We start from the raw sequence: 18,749 nt of genomic DNA, 5'->3' as shown, positions 1-18,749 counted from the left end.
TGGAGTGAGTGGGGGAAGGGAGAGGCCATTCTCGGGCTGTGTGTGGACAATGTAAGATAACAGAGAAAGTAAATCACCTCGCTCTTTCAAATCGTTGCTGCTTTCTTTCCCCAAATCAGTAGTGAATGTTCCTGATTCAGTTCCAATCTCACCGTGTCTGTTGTTCTTCAACAGTGAACAGTGGAAACATAACCTGGCAGTGAGGATGTGAGGAGTTTCACAAAGTGCATCTATTGCAGGAGAGGAGTGTGGGAGAAAATACTTTAAAACTGGTTATATTGTCTGGTGCATTGAGTTCTCCAGAACCGTGTTGCTGGTGATCGAGAGATACATTGTTCTTCTCTCAGATCCATCATAATCTTCACCTGCATCTTGTGACTAATATTGTTCTTGTATGATTATTCTCAGAGCAATATTCTTCAACCAGCCAGAACAAATGTGAGCTTTCCTCCACCCGGAACACGAGGAACAGTTCAGGCAGCTCCTTCTCCCACACATTAAGTACATTATCACTCACAGAGCGTAGGGACACAGAACTGGCCTCAATCCTATTATCACAGGCAGCAGAATCAGTCAGTCCCACAGTGATCTGAAGTGGCAGAGTTACACTGTGAATTTTGCAGCCACATGGAGCAGTAGAATCAGATGCTGTTTCACCATTGAAACCGATCACACTGGCAGGTACATGAAACACCCACACTCACTTGCCAGAAACTGGCAGGTAGAGAATAAAACCCCTATCGGAACAAATAACATAGATAGTATAAATCGTACTCTCATATCAGAAGCTGATGGGTACAGAGCAAAAGCCATATTCAAGTTTAAGAATCTGACGGATTCAGTATTTAACCCCCAGAACATACCAGGAGATGACAGGTGCAGAATAAAACCCACATTCCTGTACCATAGACTGACAGATACAGTATACAACACACACACACACACACACATACATGGAAGTGACAGTAACAGAATAAAATCCGCACTTGCACACCAGAGAGTGACAAGTAAAGTGTAAATCCCATGTGCACATATCCAAAAACTGAAAGGCAGTAAGTAAAATTGGTACTTGCATCGCAGAAACTGAGAGGGGCAGAGTAAAACCCACACGCACACACCAGAAAAATGAAGGTAGAAGGCAAAATCTTCACTCCCATATCAGAGAAATACAGGTAAAAAGTAAAATTGATCCTCACGTTCACATACCAGATACAGAGTAAATTCCACACTCTCACAGCAGGAACTGACAGGTACAGACTAAAGCACACAATCAAGTAGCAGGAACAAATAGGTACAGATTAAACCCAGACCAACATAGCAGAAACTTAGAGGCACAGATTAAACCTCAACACACATACCAAAACCTGACAGGTACAGAATAATACACACACTCGCACATCAGAGACTGAGGATTCAGTATAAAACCCACACTCACATATCAGAGGCTGAGATATAATATAAAACCCACACTCACATATCAGAGGCTGACATATTAAAATCCACATTCCCATAACATAAATTGACAGACACAGTGAAATGCCATACTCACTTATCAGTACTTGACAGGTACAGAGTAAAGACATCTCTTCCATAGCAGAAACTGACAGGTACAAAGAAAAGCCCACTCAATTAAGCAGAAACTGGCAGGTGTAGAGTAAGGCCCACAATCACATATCAGAACTTGACAGGTACAGAATAAAACCCAGACTCCCATAACAGAATAGGAGAGATACAGAGAAAGGCCCACACTCACATACCAGAGACAGATAGATACAGAGTGAAACTCAGACTCATTTACCAGAGAATGACAGATTCAGCATAAACACTCACCTCCATAACAAAAATTGACAGAAAGTAAAACGAATACCCTATCAGGAATTGGTGGTACACAGTAAAACAATACTAACATACTGGAGAATGACGGGTATGAAGTAGAACTCACATTCACGAAACAGAGATGGACAGATAGAGCACAAAACACACACACTCACACACCAGGAATGGAAAGATACAGAATGAAACCCACAGGCAATTACCAGAAATTGACAGGTACAGGATAAAACCCACACTCTCGTATTAGAAACTGACACACACAGTAAAACGCTCATCCACATACCAGAGATGGGCAGATACAGAGTCAATCCACATTCATATACCAGACACCCACAATATAAGAACATAAAAAAATAGGAGCAGGAGTCGGCCATACGGCCCCTCAAGCCTGCTCCGCCATTTAATACGATCATGACTGATCCGATCATGGACTCAGGCCCAATTCAATGCCTGCTCCCCATAACCTCTTATTCCCTTATCGGTTAATAAACTGTCTATCTCGATCTTAAATATATTCAATATCCCAGCTTCCACAGCTCGCTGAGGCAGTGAATTCCACAGATTTACCACCCTCAGAGAAGAAATTCCTCCTCATCTCAGTTTTAAATGGGTATCCCCTTATTCTAAGATTATGCCTCCTAGTTCTAGTCCCCCCTATCAGTGAAAACATTCTCTCTGCATCCACCTTGTCAAGCCCCCTCATAATCTTATACATTTCGATAAATCACCTCTCATTCATTCTTCTGAATTCCAATGAGTAGAGGCCCAACCTCTTCTCATAAGTCAATCCCTTCATCTCCGGAATCAACCTAATGAACCTTCTCTGAACTGCCTCCAAAGCATCTATATCCTTTCATAAATATGGAAACCAAAACTGCACGCAGTATTCCAGGTGTGGCCTCACCAATAACCTGTATAACTGTAGCAAGACTTCCCTGCTTTTATACTCCAGCCCCTTTGCAATAAAGGTCAAGATTCCATTGGCCTTCCTGATCACTTGCTTTACCTGCATACTAACCTTTTGTGTTTCATGCACAAGTACCCCCAGGTCCCGCTGTACTGCAGCACTTTGCAATCTTTCTCCATTTAAATAATAACTTGCTCTTTGATTTTTTTTCTGCCAAAGTGCATGACCTCACACTTTCCAACATTATACTCCATCTGCCAAATTTTTGCCCACTCACTGTGTCCTTTTGCATATTCTTTGTGTCCTCCTCACACATTACTTTTCCTCCCATCTTTGTATCATCAGCAAACTTGGCTACGTTGCACTCAGTCCCTTCTTCCAAGTCGTTAATATAGATTGTAAATAGTTGGGGTCCCAGCACTGATCCCTGTGGCACCCCACTAGTTACTGATTGCCAACCCGAGAATGAACCATTTATCCCGACTCTATGTTTTCTGTTAGTTAGCCAATCCTCAATCCATGCTAATATATTACCCCCAACCCCGTGAACTTTTATCTTGTGCAGTAACCTTTTATGTGGCACCTTGTCAAATACCTTCTGGATGTCCAGTTACACCACATCCACTTTATCCACCCTGTTCATTACATGCTCAAAGAATTCCAGAAAATTTGTCAAACTTAATTTCCCCTTCATTAATCCTTGCTGACTCTGCCTGACTGAATTTTGCTTTTCCAAATGTCCTGCTACTGCTTCTTTAATAATGGACTCCCAACATTTTTCCAACAACAGATGTACGGCTAATTGGTCGACAGTTTCGTGCTTTTTGTCTGCCTGTTTTTTCACCGAGTGCGGCTCTCAGGCCCCAGGTAACACCCAGTGCAGCTCTCAGGCCCCGGGCAACACCCAGTGCAGCTCTTAGGCCCCGGGTAACACCCAGTGCAGCTCTCAAGCCCCGGGCAACACCCAGTGCAGCTCTCAGGCCTCGGGCAACACCCAGTGCAGCTCTCAGGCCCCGGGTAACACCCAGTGCAGCTCTCAGGCCCCGGGTAACACTGAGTGCAGCTCTCAGGCCCCGAGTCAGAGCCGCCAAGCCTGGCACCAGCAAACCCCGGGGGCAGTGCCACCCGCACACCACTTGCATTTATGCAGCAGGCCCAGCAATTCCCAGTTGCTCTATCAGGGAGGGTGCTGGATGTGGAAGTCTCTCCCTGACCTCCTGTGTGGGTCTGTTTGTTGCATCAGTTTGAGCTGGAGTGGGGAGGAGGGAGAAGCTGCTGGGTTTCACCCCCAGTACTTCTGGGCCCAGTGGGAACAACAATTTCCCATGTGGGACTGTCACGGGAGGTGTGGGTTCCCTTCCCTGAAGGACAGTCGTGACCCAGATGTGTTTTTATGACAATCCGGCAGCTTTCATTGTCACTTTTTTCTCGTGCTGGCCCCACAAATGACCAGATTCATCAAGCTCAATTTCACAACCTGCCTTTGTTTTTTTGTGGGTTCTCTCTCACACTCCCTTTTTCCTGTTTGAAATTCACTTTATAGGGTATTAAAAGGGGAGGATTTGTAGACTGGAAGCTCAAACCAAACATCACTTCAAGATCTGACAGTCACTCGATACATCGGGACCGGAATATCATCAGCTTTTGACCATGGAAGCAGAAGGCACCGTTCACAGTGGGGAGAAATGGTACACGTGCTCTGTGTGTGGACAAGGCTTCAGCCAATCATCCAACCTGGAGAGACACAAGCGCAGTCACATTGGGGAGAAACCATGTAAATGTGAGGACTGTGGGAAACTATTCAACTACCCAACCCAGCTGAAAATGCACCAGCCGTTTACCTGCTCCGACTGTGGGAAGGGATTCACTGCATCATCCCACCTGCTGACACACCAGCAAGTTCCCACTGGGGAGAGGCTGTTCATCTGCACGGAGTGTGGGAAGGGATTCACTGTATCATCCAGACTGCTGACACACCAGCGAGTTCACACTGGGGAGAGGCCATTCACCTGCTCCGACTGTGGGAAGAGATTCACTCAGTTATCCGCCCTACTGAGACACCAGCGAGTTCACACTGGGGAGAAACCTTTTAAATGTTCTGACTGTGAGAAGAGCTTTAAAAGCAAACAGCAACTCCTGACACACCAGCGAGTTCACACTGGGGAGAGGCCGTTCACCTGCTCCGAGTGTGGGAAGAGATTCACTCAGTCATCCAGCCTGCTGATACACCAGCAAGTTCACACCGGGGAGAGGCCGTTCACCTGCGTGGAGTGTGGGAAGGGTTTCACTGTATCATCCAGCCTGCTGATACACCAGCAAGTTCACACTGGGGAAAGACCGTTCTCCTGCTCCGACTGTGGGAAGGGATTCACTCAGTTATTCGCCCTGCTGAGACACCAGCGAGTTCACACTGAGGAGAGACCTTTTAAATGTTCTAACTGTGAGAAGAGTTTTAAAAGCAAACAGCAACTCCTGACACACCAGCGAGTTCACACTGGGGAGAGGCCTTTTAAATGTTCTCACTGTGAGAAGAGTTTTAAAAGCAAACAGCACCTGCTGATACACCAGCGACTTCACACTGGGGAGAGGCCGTTCACCTGCTCAGAGTGTGGGAAGGGATTCACTCTGTCATACCACCTGCTGAGACACCAGCGAATTCACACAGGGGAGAGGCCGTTCAGCTGCTCTGAATGTGGGATGGGATTCACTCGGTCAGCCCACCTGCTGAGACACCAGCGAATTCACACTGGGGAGAGGCCGTTCACCTGCTCAGAGTGTGGGAAGGGATTCATTCGATCATCCAACCTGCTGAGCCACCAGCGAGTTCACAAGTGACTGCAGGGGTTGGATTCTGCTGTTGCTGCTGTTAATCACATCCTGGACTGAATTGTGTTCATTCTGACAGTTGGAGTTTATATCTCTTGTAACGCTAATGTTAATAACTCCTGTAGCTGGACTGGAATTTAATATTTGATATATAGACACATAAATTAGTGTTAACACATTGCTGTGGATTTTTGTCTTTCCCACCTGAATGTTTAGCATCACCTGGCTGGAGCTGAGAAAGGACAATCTGGGGGGAGGATCATACAGGGGAACAGAATTTCAGCCTGGACACATTCTTTCAGGTCCACACTAAGATCACTTCATTCCTCTGAACTCAAATGTGTATAGGCCCAACCTATCGTCATAAGTCGACCCCCCTCATCTCCGGAATCTACAGCAGACATGAGCAAGGACCTGAGGCTTATTGAAAGACACATTTCATTACAGACAAGGTTACACTGGGAGAAATGTTCAGTTAGAACATAAGAACATAAGAAATCGGAGCAGGAGTAGGCCACTTGGCCCCTCAGGCCTGCTCCGCCATTCAATAAGACCATGGCTGATCTGATCATGGACTCAGCTGCACTTCCCTGCCCACTCCCCATAACCTTTTACTCCCTTATCACTCAAAAATCTGTCTATCTCTGCCTTAAATATATTCAAAGACCCAGCCTCCACAGCTCTCTTGGGCAGAGAATTCCATAGATTTACACCCATCAGAGAAGAAATTCATCACCTCAATTTTAATTGGGCGGCCCCTTATTCTAAGACTATGTCCCCTAGTTTTAGTTTCCCGTATGAGTGGAAATATCCTCTCTGCATCCACCTTATTGAGCCCCCTCATCATCTTATATGTTTTGATAAGATCACCTCTCATTCTGTGGATATCTGAACGGAATATATGGAATTAAGAACAGTAAAGTAAACGGGATATATGAAAATGTATAAGCCATGGAAGAATAGCTGGGAGAATGTCAGATTGCAAATAGTGCAACATCAGCTTAGCTAACAGTCTGTCTCAAGGTTTCAAGTCACTAATCCTGCCAATAATATATAATTGTAACATGAAATACATCTGCAGAATTGCAAGGTCTCAGTAAATAGTCACACCATTAGATTGAAACATTTGGAGGCAATACTTGAGCTTTCAAGAAGAACATCTCATATAGATTGACTAATGAGTGGCTGAGTTAGACTGTCAATCCATTTGTATTTTGTTATCTGATTTCAAAACTGTATAACTGTTAACGCTTTACGATGTAACTTCACCTATCCGTAGGGAGTGTGTACGCTCTATCCAGAGAGTATATCTTCTGTCTGATAGGTCTTACTGGCTGGTAATAAAGACTGCTTTGTTCAAAGCACAAGAGGTATTCGACTCAGTAATTTTACTGAACCAGATTGAAGTAAAAGAATCCAGGAATTAACATTTGGTGTCAGAAGTGGGATCTCAACGGACGACTGCCGAAAACTTGCGAATTAAGAGCCAGACTAGCCTTGGACGAGACGAGGGGAAAATGGCCACTGGAGTGAGTATGATTTCAATACTGCTCCAGTTTCCCCCGGTTTCAAAAGTCTGAGGAAAGTTTAGCCACTCGCTGGTTCTCAGGTAGTGTCTGAACGAGATCCAGGACAATCTGGTGAATACCTTTCAAACTTAGAATAGGGATAGAGATAGGGAAATTGTGCGATGATGCAAACCAAGCGGCGACTTGGAAAGATAGTTAGAGCTAGATAGGGATAGATGATCAATCATGGATCCAAAAAAAAAAAATTAATAGGAAAGAAAAGAGACTCTTATGAATGTCTGTTTAAATGAGAAATGCTTCTGTGACTTTTACTGTAAAAAAAAAGCCGGGGAGTTGTGGTTTGTTTTATCTCAAACAGAATGAAAGTTTGTTTTAACCCTTCGTAGTGTTGTCCTGTATGTGGGAAGTTTAAGAGTGTGAACCTTATTGAATTACGTATATTCGGATGATAAGTTGCGGAGCCAGGAAATGCCCAAAGGATAGATTTGTTAAAAAGAGAAAAAATTACATGGTCCCGGTGGTTTAAAAAAAAAGAAAAACTTGTTGAAAGAAAACATTCAGAGAAGGCACAGCAAAACAACTGAGATGGATTCAAAAGGAAAAAAAAAATTATATTAAATAACACGACCTTGAGGCTGGAACAATTGAGATAACGAAAAGCAGTCCACAGCCTACGTGCCAGACTTCTCTCTAGTTATAAAAAAAAAGTAACGTACTAAATAGGTGCCGAAAGAAAAAAAAAATGTTCTGAGATTTTAAATTATGAAAAATATAAAATCACTCCTGTCCAATTGGCAGAAAAACTCCATTAAATTAGGGCTTTCATTGACTGATTGAATTTAAACTGCGCAGTAACGCGAAAGGATAGGGAAATTTGGAGACTAAAAGAAATTAATTGAGGCTCATAAGAAATCAAAATTAGAAATTAGGCTCACAGGGAATAAAATGGGGATTTAAATAGAGGATAGGTGTTCAACTCAGGTACGACGTCGACCTTGTATATCACTTGGCCCGTCTAGGCTCTGATTGAATTTAAAAAAAAAACAACCCCCGCAGCAACTCGGAAAGTAGGGCCGAAGCGAACGCGCAGTGACGTAAACGCGCAGTGAAGCGAACGCGCAGTGACGTCAACGCGCAGTGACGTAGACGCGCAGTGACGCAGAGGCGCAGCAACGCGAATCGCGAAAGTCAGTGCTAATGGCAGTAAGTCTGTAAGTCTTAAAGTGTTTAGAGTTTTAAGTTTAGTATTAAGATCGCACGGCTATGCGGACCGTGCGGTGATGCGGGTAATTTTGTAGATCGTGCGGCTATGCGGACCGTGCGGTGATGCGGGTAATTTTGTAGATCGTGCGGCTATGCGGACCGTGCGGTGATGCGGGTAATTTTGTAGATCGTGCGGCTATGCGGACCGTGCGGTGATGCGGGTACGTGTTAGAAGTCTTTGTCTATTTTGTAGATCGCGCGGCTATGCGGACCGTGCGGCGATGCGGGTAAGTGTTTAAAGTAAAGTTAAAGTATCTTAACTCGCGCGGCGACGCGAGCCACGGGTCGACGCGGATTGCGCGGCGACGTGAACTGCGAGGCAACGCGGATTGCGGGGCGACGTGAACTGCGAGGCGACGTGGTAGTTTAGTATTAAGATCGTGCGGCGACGCGGACCGTGCGGTGATGCGGGTAAGTGTTAGATTTGGAGTTAGTTAAAGTCCGTGTTAGTTCTGTAAAGTCTGTGTCTATTTGTAAGTTTGTTTAAATTGCACGACGACACGAACGCGTAGCGACACAGTAATACGAGGGGCAGTGTGAAAATGGGAAATCAGTTAGATAAAACCACGGATGCGGATAGTCCGCTACAAAAGTTATGTGAGGAATTCCCTGAAAGAGCTGAAGACTTTAGAAAATTATCAGGAGCCCTGAACAAATTATTAGGGGATGACCAGTGACACTAGAAGCGTAGAGGTAAAAAAAAAGCACAGGGATTAATTTGGAGAAGGGGACGAGGAAAAGGGGATAAAAAAATTTAATTGCAACCTGGCGACATTATTGTCAGAAATTAAAAGATGCATCACTTCTATCGAGTTGGCAAACAATGCTATTAAATTAGGACTTGCATTGACAGAGGGAACACATGTTAAAACTGTAGACGTCTTTAAAAAAAAAAAGAATGAATGTGCGCACGAGAAACTTGCTAAGAGATCCTCTGGGACCTCTGAGAAAGGTATTGATCAACTACAAGTTAAAATGGCTGGCTTTGTGTTAACCGAGGCTGATGATGAAATTGATGAGTGGCCACTGACTCAGCGCCCAACGGCGCCTCCCGCACCCCCTGGCCTCTTGCTCCAGTCCTCTTCCCAACACCCTCCACCTAACACTCCAGTAAAAAAGAGTTAGGAACAACCACATATCACCAAAGCAACAAACCCAAACTGACTCCTCATCCTCTGATAGCGATTCGGATCCCCAGTTTACAAGCAATACAGCCGAAAGGACCAGATCTCACACTCGAAAGGGCAGAACTATATCTCAACATCACAAACAGTCCCGTAAATCTTCTAGTCAACCTACCAGTCCAAGTTGTGAAAGACATAGCAAACACCCCCGCCGATCGAGACCCAGAACTGTCAAGCAGTCAGACAGCTCTGAAACATCCTCCGGCCTAGAAATGATTTCCAAGATCCCAAAGTCCCGACACCAATTCCCTGTCAGACCAATGCCAAACTCTGATGCACAACAAGCTGCAGACCACCTCTCTATAGATGTCTGTGATCTTCAAACAACTATTTGATTGCTCACGCTATCCGGACAGATGGAAAGGGCAGTTAGATATTATTGGCAGAAAAAGAAAGGGGAGGGGGGAGGTGCGCCCCCAACCCGGGTCAAGACTGAATACGTGACTAGAAAGGAAGAGCCATCTCGGGAGGAAGGATCAATAGAACCGCAGTGTTGCATACAGGATTGGATGGATAAGCAAGGATACGGTTATACTAAACAACCAAACGGCCCGAGCCCTGCTAATAAACCTCCCTATTGTCCCCGGCATGGTATGGGAAGAGGCCGGGACTGGGTAAGAGGAATTGACTGTTTTAATTGTGGGCAGGAAGGACATTGGAATAAAAATTGCCCCTACCGTCAGCATGGAAAAGGAAGAGGAGGAAGAACAGGGGGGCAAGGGGGGAGAGGAGGATCTTACACTAACTTCTCCCAGAACAACCCCTTTGGTCAATTGTCCCCCGATTGACTACGCAGCTTGATTGTGCAGGGATCCTCCCCGGACGACGAACCCATTCTGAATGAGTGGCAACCCTTTTTGATAGATACGGGAGCCTTCATGTCTTCTGTACAATCAAAGCTTAAACTCCCTGCTTCTACTGAAACACAGGAACTTTCAGGATTCCTGGGACAAATCTCGACATTCCCAGTGTCAGAACCGGTTAAAATGGGTTACCAGGAAGAATCGGTGGAACATCGAGTTGTTATCACAACCAATCTGGACTGTAACTTGATGGCTAGAGACCTCCTTTGCAAATTCCAGTTGCATTTGGAGTGTGGAGATAATGGGATTATTGTAAAACAGGAAACCCTTAAGCGGCAGTATTATACCACTAGAACCCCTCAGTGGTGGTCTCTGGACCTGCCGCAGGCACCCTATCACGTGACCCTAGCATACGATCCCAGTGGAAAGAATCAGGACCTGCAGAACTTTTATCAGGATCACGAAGGGGAAATGAAGGGAATTCTATTAAGGGCTAGAGTGACTGGACTGGAAAGAGAGGCAGATTTTGTGGAAGTGGATAAGAATCTGTGGAAACAGCCCCTAACAATGGCACCGCATATTGCTCGTGAAGTATTAGCCCCTCACCATGCTAAAGATTTGGGAGTTATGGTACGCAAGGCCATAGATGAGGCTGACCCTACCAGCCGGGATGTGCAAATAAAACATGGCCGAACAGTCCAATTTAATGGGGACCCCGAGAAAGTATTAACAACTCTATGGCATCATACTGGCTCGGACATACCTGACTATGTGGATCCTCATGTGTGGGCAGAGGACCCCTCCCAAGTGGGTTATACTCCCATTAATTGAGATCCCAGTGCAGGGCAATGTGGACTGGCCCTCTATCCGACAGAACCCACTGAAATCACAGGCAATCCTAAACTGACTTTTCGGCACTGTACTGCAATTAATCCGGCCTGTTTTCTTACTGAGCCACCCCAAGATGAGGAAGAACCCAGTCATGATTGCTTATCTTTAATTTAAGAGGCCACATCAGTCAGGGAAGATTTAGTTGATGTACCAATGGAAGATCCAGACTGTATTCTTACTGAGCCAACCAAAGATGAGGAAGAACCCAGTCATGATTGTTTATGTATGTTGACGGAAGTACTTCTATTAATCCAGAAGATACACGAATCTCAGGATACGCCATAGTAAACCAGGAGAATCAGGTCTTGGAATCTGCCACTTTGAAACCGCCTATTCTGCTCAACAAGCTGAACTATTCGCCCTCACCCGAGCCTGCATCTTGGCCAAAGATCTCAAAGTCAATATCTATACCGACTCTAGGTATGCCTTTGGGGTGGCGCATGATTTCGGACAATTATGGAAAAATAGGGGATTCCTAACCTCACAAGGGAATGAGATATCTCAAACAGCTAGTATCTGATTTGTTGCAAGCCCTCATGTTCCCCAAACGCATTGCCATTGTACCAAGAGGCCAAACAGGCCTCTCGTGACCAACAGATGGTAGTGCCCAAAATTATGAGTCAGACTAAAAATCCTGCGAAGGATAAGTTAGCCTCGGAAAAACCAATGCCAACCATCCAAGATGTTATAAAAGCACAGGGGGACGCTCCTGAAAAAGATAAACTGTTGTGGAAATATTATGCATGTACTTATGACAATGTTTCTAAACTCTGGACCACTCCCGCGGAACAGACTTGCATGTCTGACGAGTTGGTTTCATGGGTTATAGAATGTCTGCATTTTGCTACTCATTGTGGAGCAAGGACCACGAGTGACACACTTTTGGCTACTTGGTGGCACCCTAGACTCCAGGCGCTCACCCAGAACATCAGTAGTCATTGCCTGATTGGCCAGCAACATATTCCAGGGAAGGGAGTCCCCTGTGATTGGGGTAAAACGCCCCTACCCGAAGGTCCCTTTGAGACATTTTAGTTGGACTACATTGAGTTGCAAAAAGTTCAGTGTTACAGATATGTGTTAGTAATAGTAGATGTGTTTAGCAGATGGATTGAAGCCTACCCTAACCTGGACAATAAGACTCAGACTGTTGTTAAGGTGTTAATGAGGGAAATTGTTCCTAGATATGAGATCTCAGCTAGACTGATGACCACCTATGTTCTTTCTCTGACTCAGGCTCTGCGACTAGTTCACAACCAGGTTCAAGATGCTCACCTCGACCTCCCAGTTTTACCCGAATTGTCCCTCGTGGCACCAGGGAAGTATGGATTCGGAAGGGATTAGAGCCACAATGGGAGGGGCCTTTTCAGGTGTCACTCACTACCCCCACTGCAGCCAAGGTTGAGGGGAAAAGTGCCTGGGTTCACCTGCACCACTGCAAGCTCATCACCATTTAAACAAATTTTGCTGGTTAGTCTAATTCCTGTTTCTGTTCCAGATCTCCTCCTCCCTATAGCTGAACAATGCAGTTGAAGGAGGATCAGTTTGAACTCTTACCTGTCAGACAGCCAAATACACTGACGGAAACCTGAAGGGAAACGTGAAAACAGAACTCTTTTTATCAGCTAAATAATTGGACTATTTATAAGATGAGACTGTGTCTGTATGCTACTGTCTGCATAATAGTGTTGATATATGACAGTTTTGGTGCACGGGAAGGAAGACAAAGGCGAGAGCTCCATGTAAACACCTTTTTGTTTATGTCTTACGTTTATGCGGAAAAAGGGCACTTCACTAGATGCTGGGTGTGTTCACATATCCCTATACATTCCAAAGGGGGAATTCCTTTGCGCACCGTTCCCCTGACCCTAACTGAGACTGTTAGATGGATTCAAAGAAACGATATTGGAACAGGTAGCTAACCGCACTGCTGAGGCTCTGGAGGGCATCACAGCTGAAATGGTAGCGATAAGGACCGTAGCATTACAAAACCGAATGGCCCTCGATTACCTGTTAGCTGAGAAAGGGGGAACGTGTGCCCTGATAGGATCTGAATGTTGCACTTACATTCCTGATAGTTCAGAAAACATAACCCACCTTGCCGATCACATAAGGAGGGAGGTGAAAAAGTTATCCACACCAGCAAAAGAACTTAGCAGGTTTGATTGGTTTCTGGGTGGATCTTGGAGATCCTATCTAATACATGGCGCAATTGTTCTCATCATAATAATTACCTGCTGTTTGATTGTTGGTTGCCTTAACCTCTGCTGTAAAGCAATGACAAGGTTAGCAGACCCTCTTGTGGTCAAGGGTTCCCGGGTTATGATCCAACAAACTAGAGAACTACTCAACAATGCAATACTCATAGAATGATCCTAAATGTTATCATAGAATGATAAAAGGGGGGATGTGGATATCTGAACGGAATATATGGAATTAAGAACAGTAAAGTAAACGGGATATATGAAAATGTATAAGCCATGGAAGAATAGCTGGGAGAATGTCAGATTGCAAATAGTGCAACATCAGCTTAGCTAACAGTCTGTCTCAAGGTTTCAAGTCACTAATCCTGCCAATAATATATAATTGTAACATGAAATACATCTGCAGAATTGCAAGGTCTCAGTAAATAGTCACACCATTAGATTGAAACATTTGGAGGCAATACTTGAGCTTTCAAGAAGAACATCTCATATAGATTGACTAATGAGTGGCTGAGTTAGACTGTCAATCCATTTGTATTTTGTTATCTGATTTCAAAACTGTATAACTGTTAACGCTTTACGATGTAACTTCACCTATCCGTAGGGAGTGTGTACGCTCTATCCAGAGAGTATATCTTCTGTCTGATAGGTCTTACTGGCTGGTAATAAAGACTGCTTTGTTCAAAGCACAAGAGGTATTCGACTCAGTAATTTTACTGAACCAGATTGAAGTAAAAGAATCCAGGAATTAACAATTCTTCTGAACTCCAATTTGTATAGGCCCAACCTACTCAACCTTTCTTGATGAGTCAACCCCCTCATCTCTGGAATCAACTTAGTGAGCCTTCACTGAACAGCCTCCAATGCAAGTATATCCTTCCTTAAATACAGAGACCAAAATACAGAGTCCATTACAGGCAAAATGCCGAGCAAACCAGCAGCACACTGGCACCTTAACAGTGTCTCATCGGTCTGCAGGCTTTTCTTAAATAGATTTGCTGAGTGGATATAAACTTATGCAAGGTTTGCAGGCGTGATGCTCTATTCACATATTGGAGGTAGAAGAGATGCTGTGAGGTACTTTCAGTAGCTGAAAGTGATTAACAGACTAGATTTTGTGTTTAGTGAGCCTGGGCGTGTTACCAATACCAGCAAAATCGGGATAGTGCAGCATGGATATGAAAGTGGCTAAGTGACACAAACAGAGTAGTGGTGAACGGTTGTTTTTCAGACTGGAGGAAGTGGAGTTCCCCAGGGGTCAGTACTGGGGCCACTGCTTTTTTTGATCTATATTAATGACTTAGACTGGGTGTACAGGGCACAATTTCCAAATTTGCAGATGACACAAAACTTGGAAGTACAGTGAACAGTGAGGAGGATAGTGATAGATCTTGAAAGACATATACAGGCTGGTGGAATGGATGGACATGTGGCAGATGAAATTTAACATCGAAAAGTTCAAGAGTGATACATTTTGGTAGGAAGAAAGAGGAGTGGAAATATAAACTAAAGAATACAATTTTAAAGGGGTGCATGAACAGAGAGACCGAGGAGTATATGTGCACCAATCGCTGAAAGTGGCAGCGCAGGTTGAGAAAGCAGTTAGAAAGGCTTATGGGATCCTAGGCTTCATGAATAGAAGTATAGAGTACAGAAGTGTGGATATTATGTTGAACCTGCATAAAATACTGGTTCGGCCTCAACTGGAATATTGTGTCCAATTCTGGGTCATCTTCATAGGCAGCCCCTCTGAATCGAGGCAGACATGCTTCCACTCTAAAAATGAATCCTTAGGTGGCTGAACAGTCCAATATGAGAACCACAGTCCCTGTCACAGGTGGGACAGATAGTCGTTGAGGGAAAGGGTGGGTGTGACAGGTTTGCCGCACGCTCTTTCCCATGCCTGCGTTTGATTTCTGTGTGCTCTCAGCGATGAGACTCGAGGTGCTCAGTGCCCTCCCGGATGCACTGCCTCCACTTAGTGCGGTCTTTGGCCAGGGACTCCCAGGTGTCAGTGGGGATGTTGCACTTTTTCCGGGAGGCTTTGAGGATGTCCATGTAACATTTCCTCTGCCCACCTTTGGCTCGTGAAGGAGTTCCGAGTAGAGCGCTTGCTTTGGGAGTCTCATGTCTGGCATGCGAACAATGTGGCTTGCCCAGCGGAGTTGATCAAGTGTGGTCAATGCTTCAGTGTTAGGAATGTTGGCCTGGTCGACGACGCTAATGTTGGTGCATCTGTCCTCCCAGGGGCTTTGTAGGATCTTGCGGAGACATCGTTGGTGGTATTTCTCCAGCAACTTGAGGTGTCTACTGTACATGGTCCATGTCTCTGTGACATACAGGAGGGCAGGTATTACTACAGTCCTGTAGACCATGAGTTATGTCACAAATTTGAGGGCCTGGTCTTCAAACACACTTTTCCTCAGGCGGCCGAAGGCTGCACTGGAGGCAGTGTTGAATTTCGTCAATGTCTGCTCTTGTTGATAAGAGGTTCCCGTATGGTCCACATTGTCCAGGACCGCACCGTGGATCCTTGATGACTGGGGGGCGGGGGGGTAGGTTTGTGGAGGACCTTTGTCTTACGGATGTTTAGCGTAAAGCCCATGCTTTCGTATGCCTCAGTAAATACGTTGACTATGATTTGGAAGTTCAGCCTCTGTATGTGCGCAGACACAGGCATCGTCCGGGTATGGTAGCTCGACGACCGAGGTTGGCGTGGTCTTGGACCTGGCCTGGAGACGACGAAAGTTGAACAGGTTCCCACTGGTTCTGTAGTTTAGTTCCACTCCAGCGAGGAGCTTGTTGACTGAGATGGAGCAATTCTGGGTACCGCATTTTAGCAAGTATGTGAAGGCTTTGAAGAGGGTGAGAATGATTCATGGATGAGGGACTTCAGTTACGTGGATAGTCTGGAGAAGCTGGGGTTGTTCTCCTCAGGGCAGAGAAGATTGAGAGGAGATTTGACAGGTATTCAAAATCATGAAGGGTCTGGATGGAGTGGGATTAGCTGACGCTCTTGCAGATAGCCGGCATGGGCTCGATGGGCAAAACGGCCTCCTTCCGTGTTGTAACCAGTCTCTGATTCTAAGATGAAGAAAAACCTGTTACCCAGGATGCTCCATCTCCCGGGCACTGGGACCCAGTTGGGAACAGAGACCCTGAAGCCCCGTCCATTCTCTGTTCCTGAACCAAGATGGCCATGCATGCGCCCTGATCCCGCCCTGTGCAAGATGGCGGCCAGTGACCCTGCTCACCCGGGCCTGTCACCATGGGGCATGAGGGCTCTAATTTGGGTTCTGAGATTTATCTGTATCTGAACTGTGCTGTACCTGCCCTGGGATTGTTTGATGAGATAGTGTAGAGGGAGCTTTACTCTGAATTTAACCAGTGCTGTACCTGCTCTGGTAGTCTTCGACAGGAAGGTGTCGAGGAAGTGTTTCAATACATATGAAAAATGACGGACAGGGAAAGACCATCTGGTCCATCAAGCCTGTCCCACACAATTGCGATATATCACAGCATATACACTCCACTCCACCCGAATCCATGTGATCTCCTGGGAGAGGCAAAAAAACATTTAAAAAACCCAGGCCAATTTGGGAAAATAAAATATGGGAAATTCCTCTCCGACCCATCTAAGCGATCGAAACTAGTCCAGGAGATCACTCTGGCCATTAAATTCTCTGCAGTACCTACCTTCTGTAAGTGTTAATCTCCGCCGCATCCACAAACAAATCCAGCTTTTGCTTGAAGGAATTCAGTGAGTCTGTATCCACCACATGAGAGGGCAGCTTGTTCCAGAGTTCTACTATTCTCTGGGAAAAGAACCACCTCCTGACATCTAACCTAGATGTAGCCTTATACAATTTAAATTTGTGCCCCTGGTCCTGCCTAACCTACTTCATTGAAATAAACAGTCAGCTGGAACACTTTCACGTTCATTATCTTATAAACCTCAATCATATCCCCCTAAGTCTACGCTACTCTAAGGAAAAGAGTCCCAACTCTTTTAACCTATCTTGATAACTAAGATACTTTAGACTTGGAATTAGTCTAGTGGCCCTCTTCTGCACCTTTTCCAGAGCCTCAATATCACCCACCATGTAAGGAGACCAAAACTGGACACAGTTTTCCAAGTGCAGCCTGACTAAGGTATTGTATCAGGACAAAACAGTACGCCTCGTCTTATACTCCATTGTCCTATGGATACACCCAACACCCTATTTGCTCTTGCTATCGCTGCACAGCATTGCTCATGTACCTTTAAGGATGTATGCACTAGAATGCCCAAATCTCTTTCTATCTCCACCATCTTTAATGCCTTTCCCGAGAGGGTTTACGAATGTTGAGCATTTGCCCTGCCCACATGCATAACACTGAACTTATCTAAGTTATACATCATTTTCCAGTCATGAGGCCAGACTCCCAACACTTTAAGATCTGCCTGAATCAGACGAGCCTCTTCCACAGTTCTAGCACTTGCACAGATCTTGGTATCATTTCCAAATTTGCAAACTGTGCCCCCAACCCCAAAATCCAGATCCTTAATATAATTAGTGAAAAGCAACGGTCCCAGCACTGATCCCTGCAGGACACCACTGGTGACCGGTCTCCAACAGATCCAAATCCATCTATAACTGCTCTTTTCCGGCATCCTGCCAGCCAGATCTGAATCCAGCTCAATATATTTCCACTAATACCGGAGGCTCCCATCTCACAGAGAAGCTTCTTGTGTGGTATCCTCTCAAAAGCTTTTTGAAAATCTAAGTAGACAATGTCTACTGGGCTTCCCTCATCCACCAACTTTGTAACTTTTTCAAAAAATATAATTAAAATTGTGAGACATGAACTCTTTTTTTATGAAGCCATGTTGGGTGTCCCCAATATGTCCCTCCCTATTCAAGTATTCATATCTTGCATCCCTTATGATTCAAGCATCTTACCTATTGCTGATATTAAACTGATGGGCCTATAGTTACCCGGGTCTGCCTTGTCACAATTTTTTTAAATGGGGACTACCTTAGCCTCCTTCCAGTCTGTAGGAACCATTCCAGATTGCAGTGAGCTATTTAAAATACAGGCCAGGGGCTCGCACAGCACATGTCCCATCTCCCGGAGGACCCTCGGGGGGGTATTATCCGGCCCTGCTGCTCGATCTATTTTCAAGTTCTTAATTTTTTCTAAAACAATCTGGTTATATAAGTTAATGTTACTGATAAAACTAGTATTATTAAATTCTAATATTTGAGCATGATTTTCAAGGGTGAATACTGATGCAAAGTACTCATTTAATATTTCCGCCATACTCAGTG

The 18,749-nt window shown here is 45.0% G+C and overlaps 1 protein-coding gene and 1 long non-coding RNA gene across 6 annotated transcripts in view; one reads left to right on the top strand and one right to left on the bottom strand.

The window, feature by feature from the left end:
• Positions 1-18,749, bottom strand: part of LOC139248294 (uncharacterized) — a 214,279-nt gene that overhangs the window by 99,679 nt on the left and 95,851 nt on the right. The window lies entirely within an intron of this gene.
• On the top strand, positions 4,284-14,166 carry LOC139248289 (zinc finger protein 84-like). 4 transcript variants are annotated; one of them, XM_070872071.1, is made up of 2 exons: positions 4,284-7,095; positions 12,732-14,118. In XM_070872071.1, exon 1 carries the CDS (start codon positions 4,391-4,393, stop codon positions 5,573-5,575), a length of 1,185 nt encoding a protein of 394 aa, XP_070728172.1. In that variant the 5' UTR covers positions 4,284-4,390; the 3' UTR covers positions 5,576-7,095; positions 12,732-14,118. The 4 variants fall into 4 exon arrangements, 1 of the variants encoding a protein (XP_070728172.1); XR_011591041.1 differs by lacking the exon at positions 4,284-7,095 and adding an exon at positions 7,102-8,298 and having other exon boundaries at positions 12,732-14,166; XR_011591040.1 differs by lacking the exon at positions 4,284-7,095 and adding an exon at positions 7,102-8,306 and having other exon boundaries at positions 12,732-14,166.

This window comes from Pristiophorus japonicus, unplaced genomic scaffold (genome assembly GCF_044704955.1).
Source record: "Pristiophorus japonicus isolate sPriJap1 unplaced genomic scaffold, sPriJap1.hap1 HAP1_SCAFFOLD_29, whole genome shotgun sequence".
Taxonomy (NCBI): Eukaryota; Metazoa; Chordata; class Chondrichthyes; family Pristiophoridae; genus Pristiophorus; species Pristiophorus japonicus.
This window is presented reverse-complemented; position numbering and strand designations above follow the sequence as displayed.

Excerpts from the sequence above, each read along its gene's own strand:
- LOC139248289 (XM_070872071.1), top strand. The coding sequence starts at position 4,391 with ATGGAAGCAGAAGGCACCGTTCACAGTGGGGAGAAATGGTACACGTGC.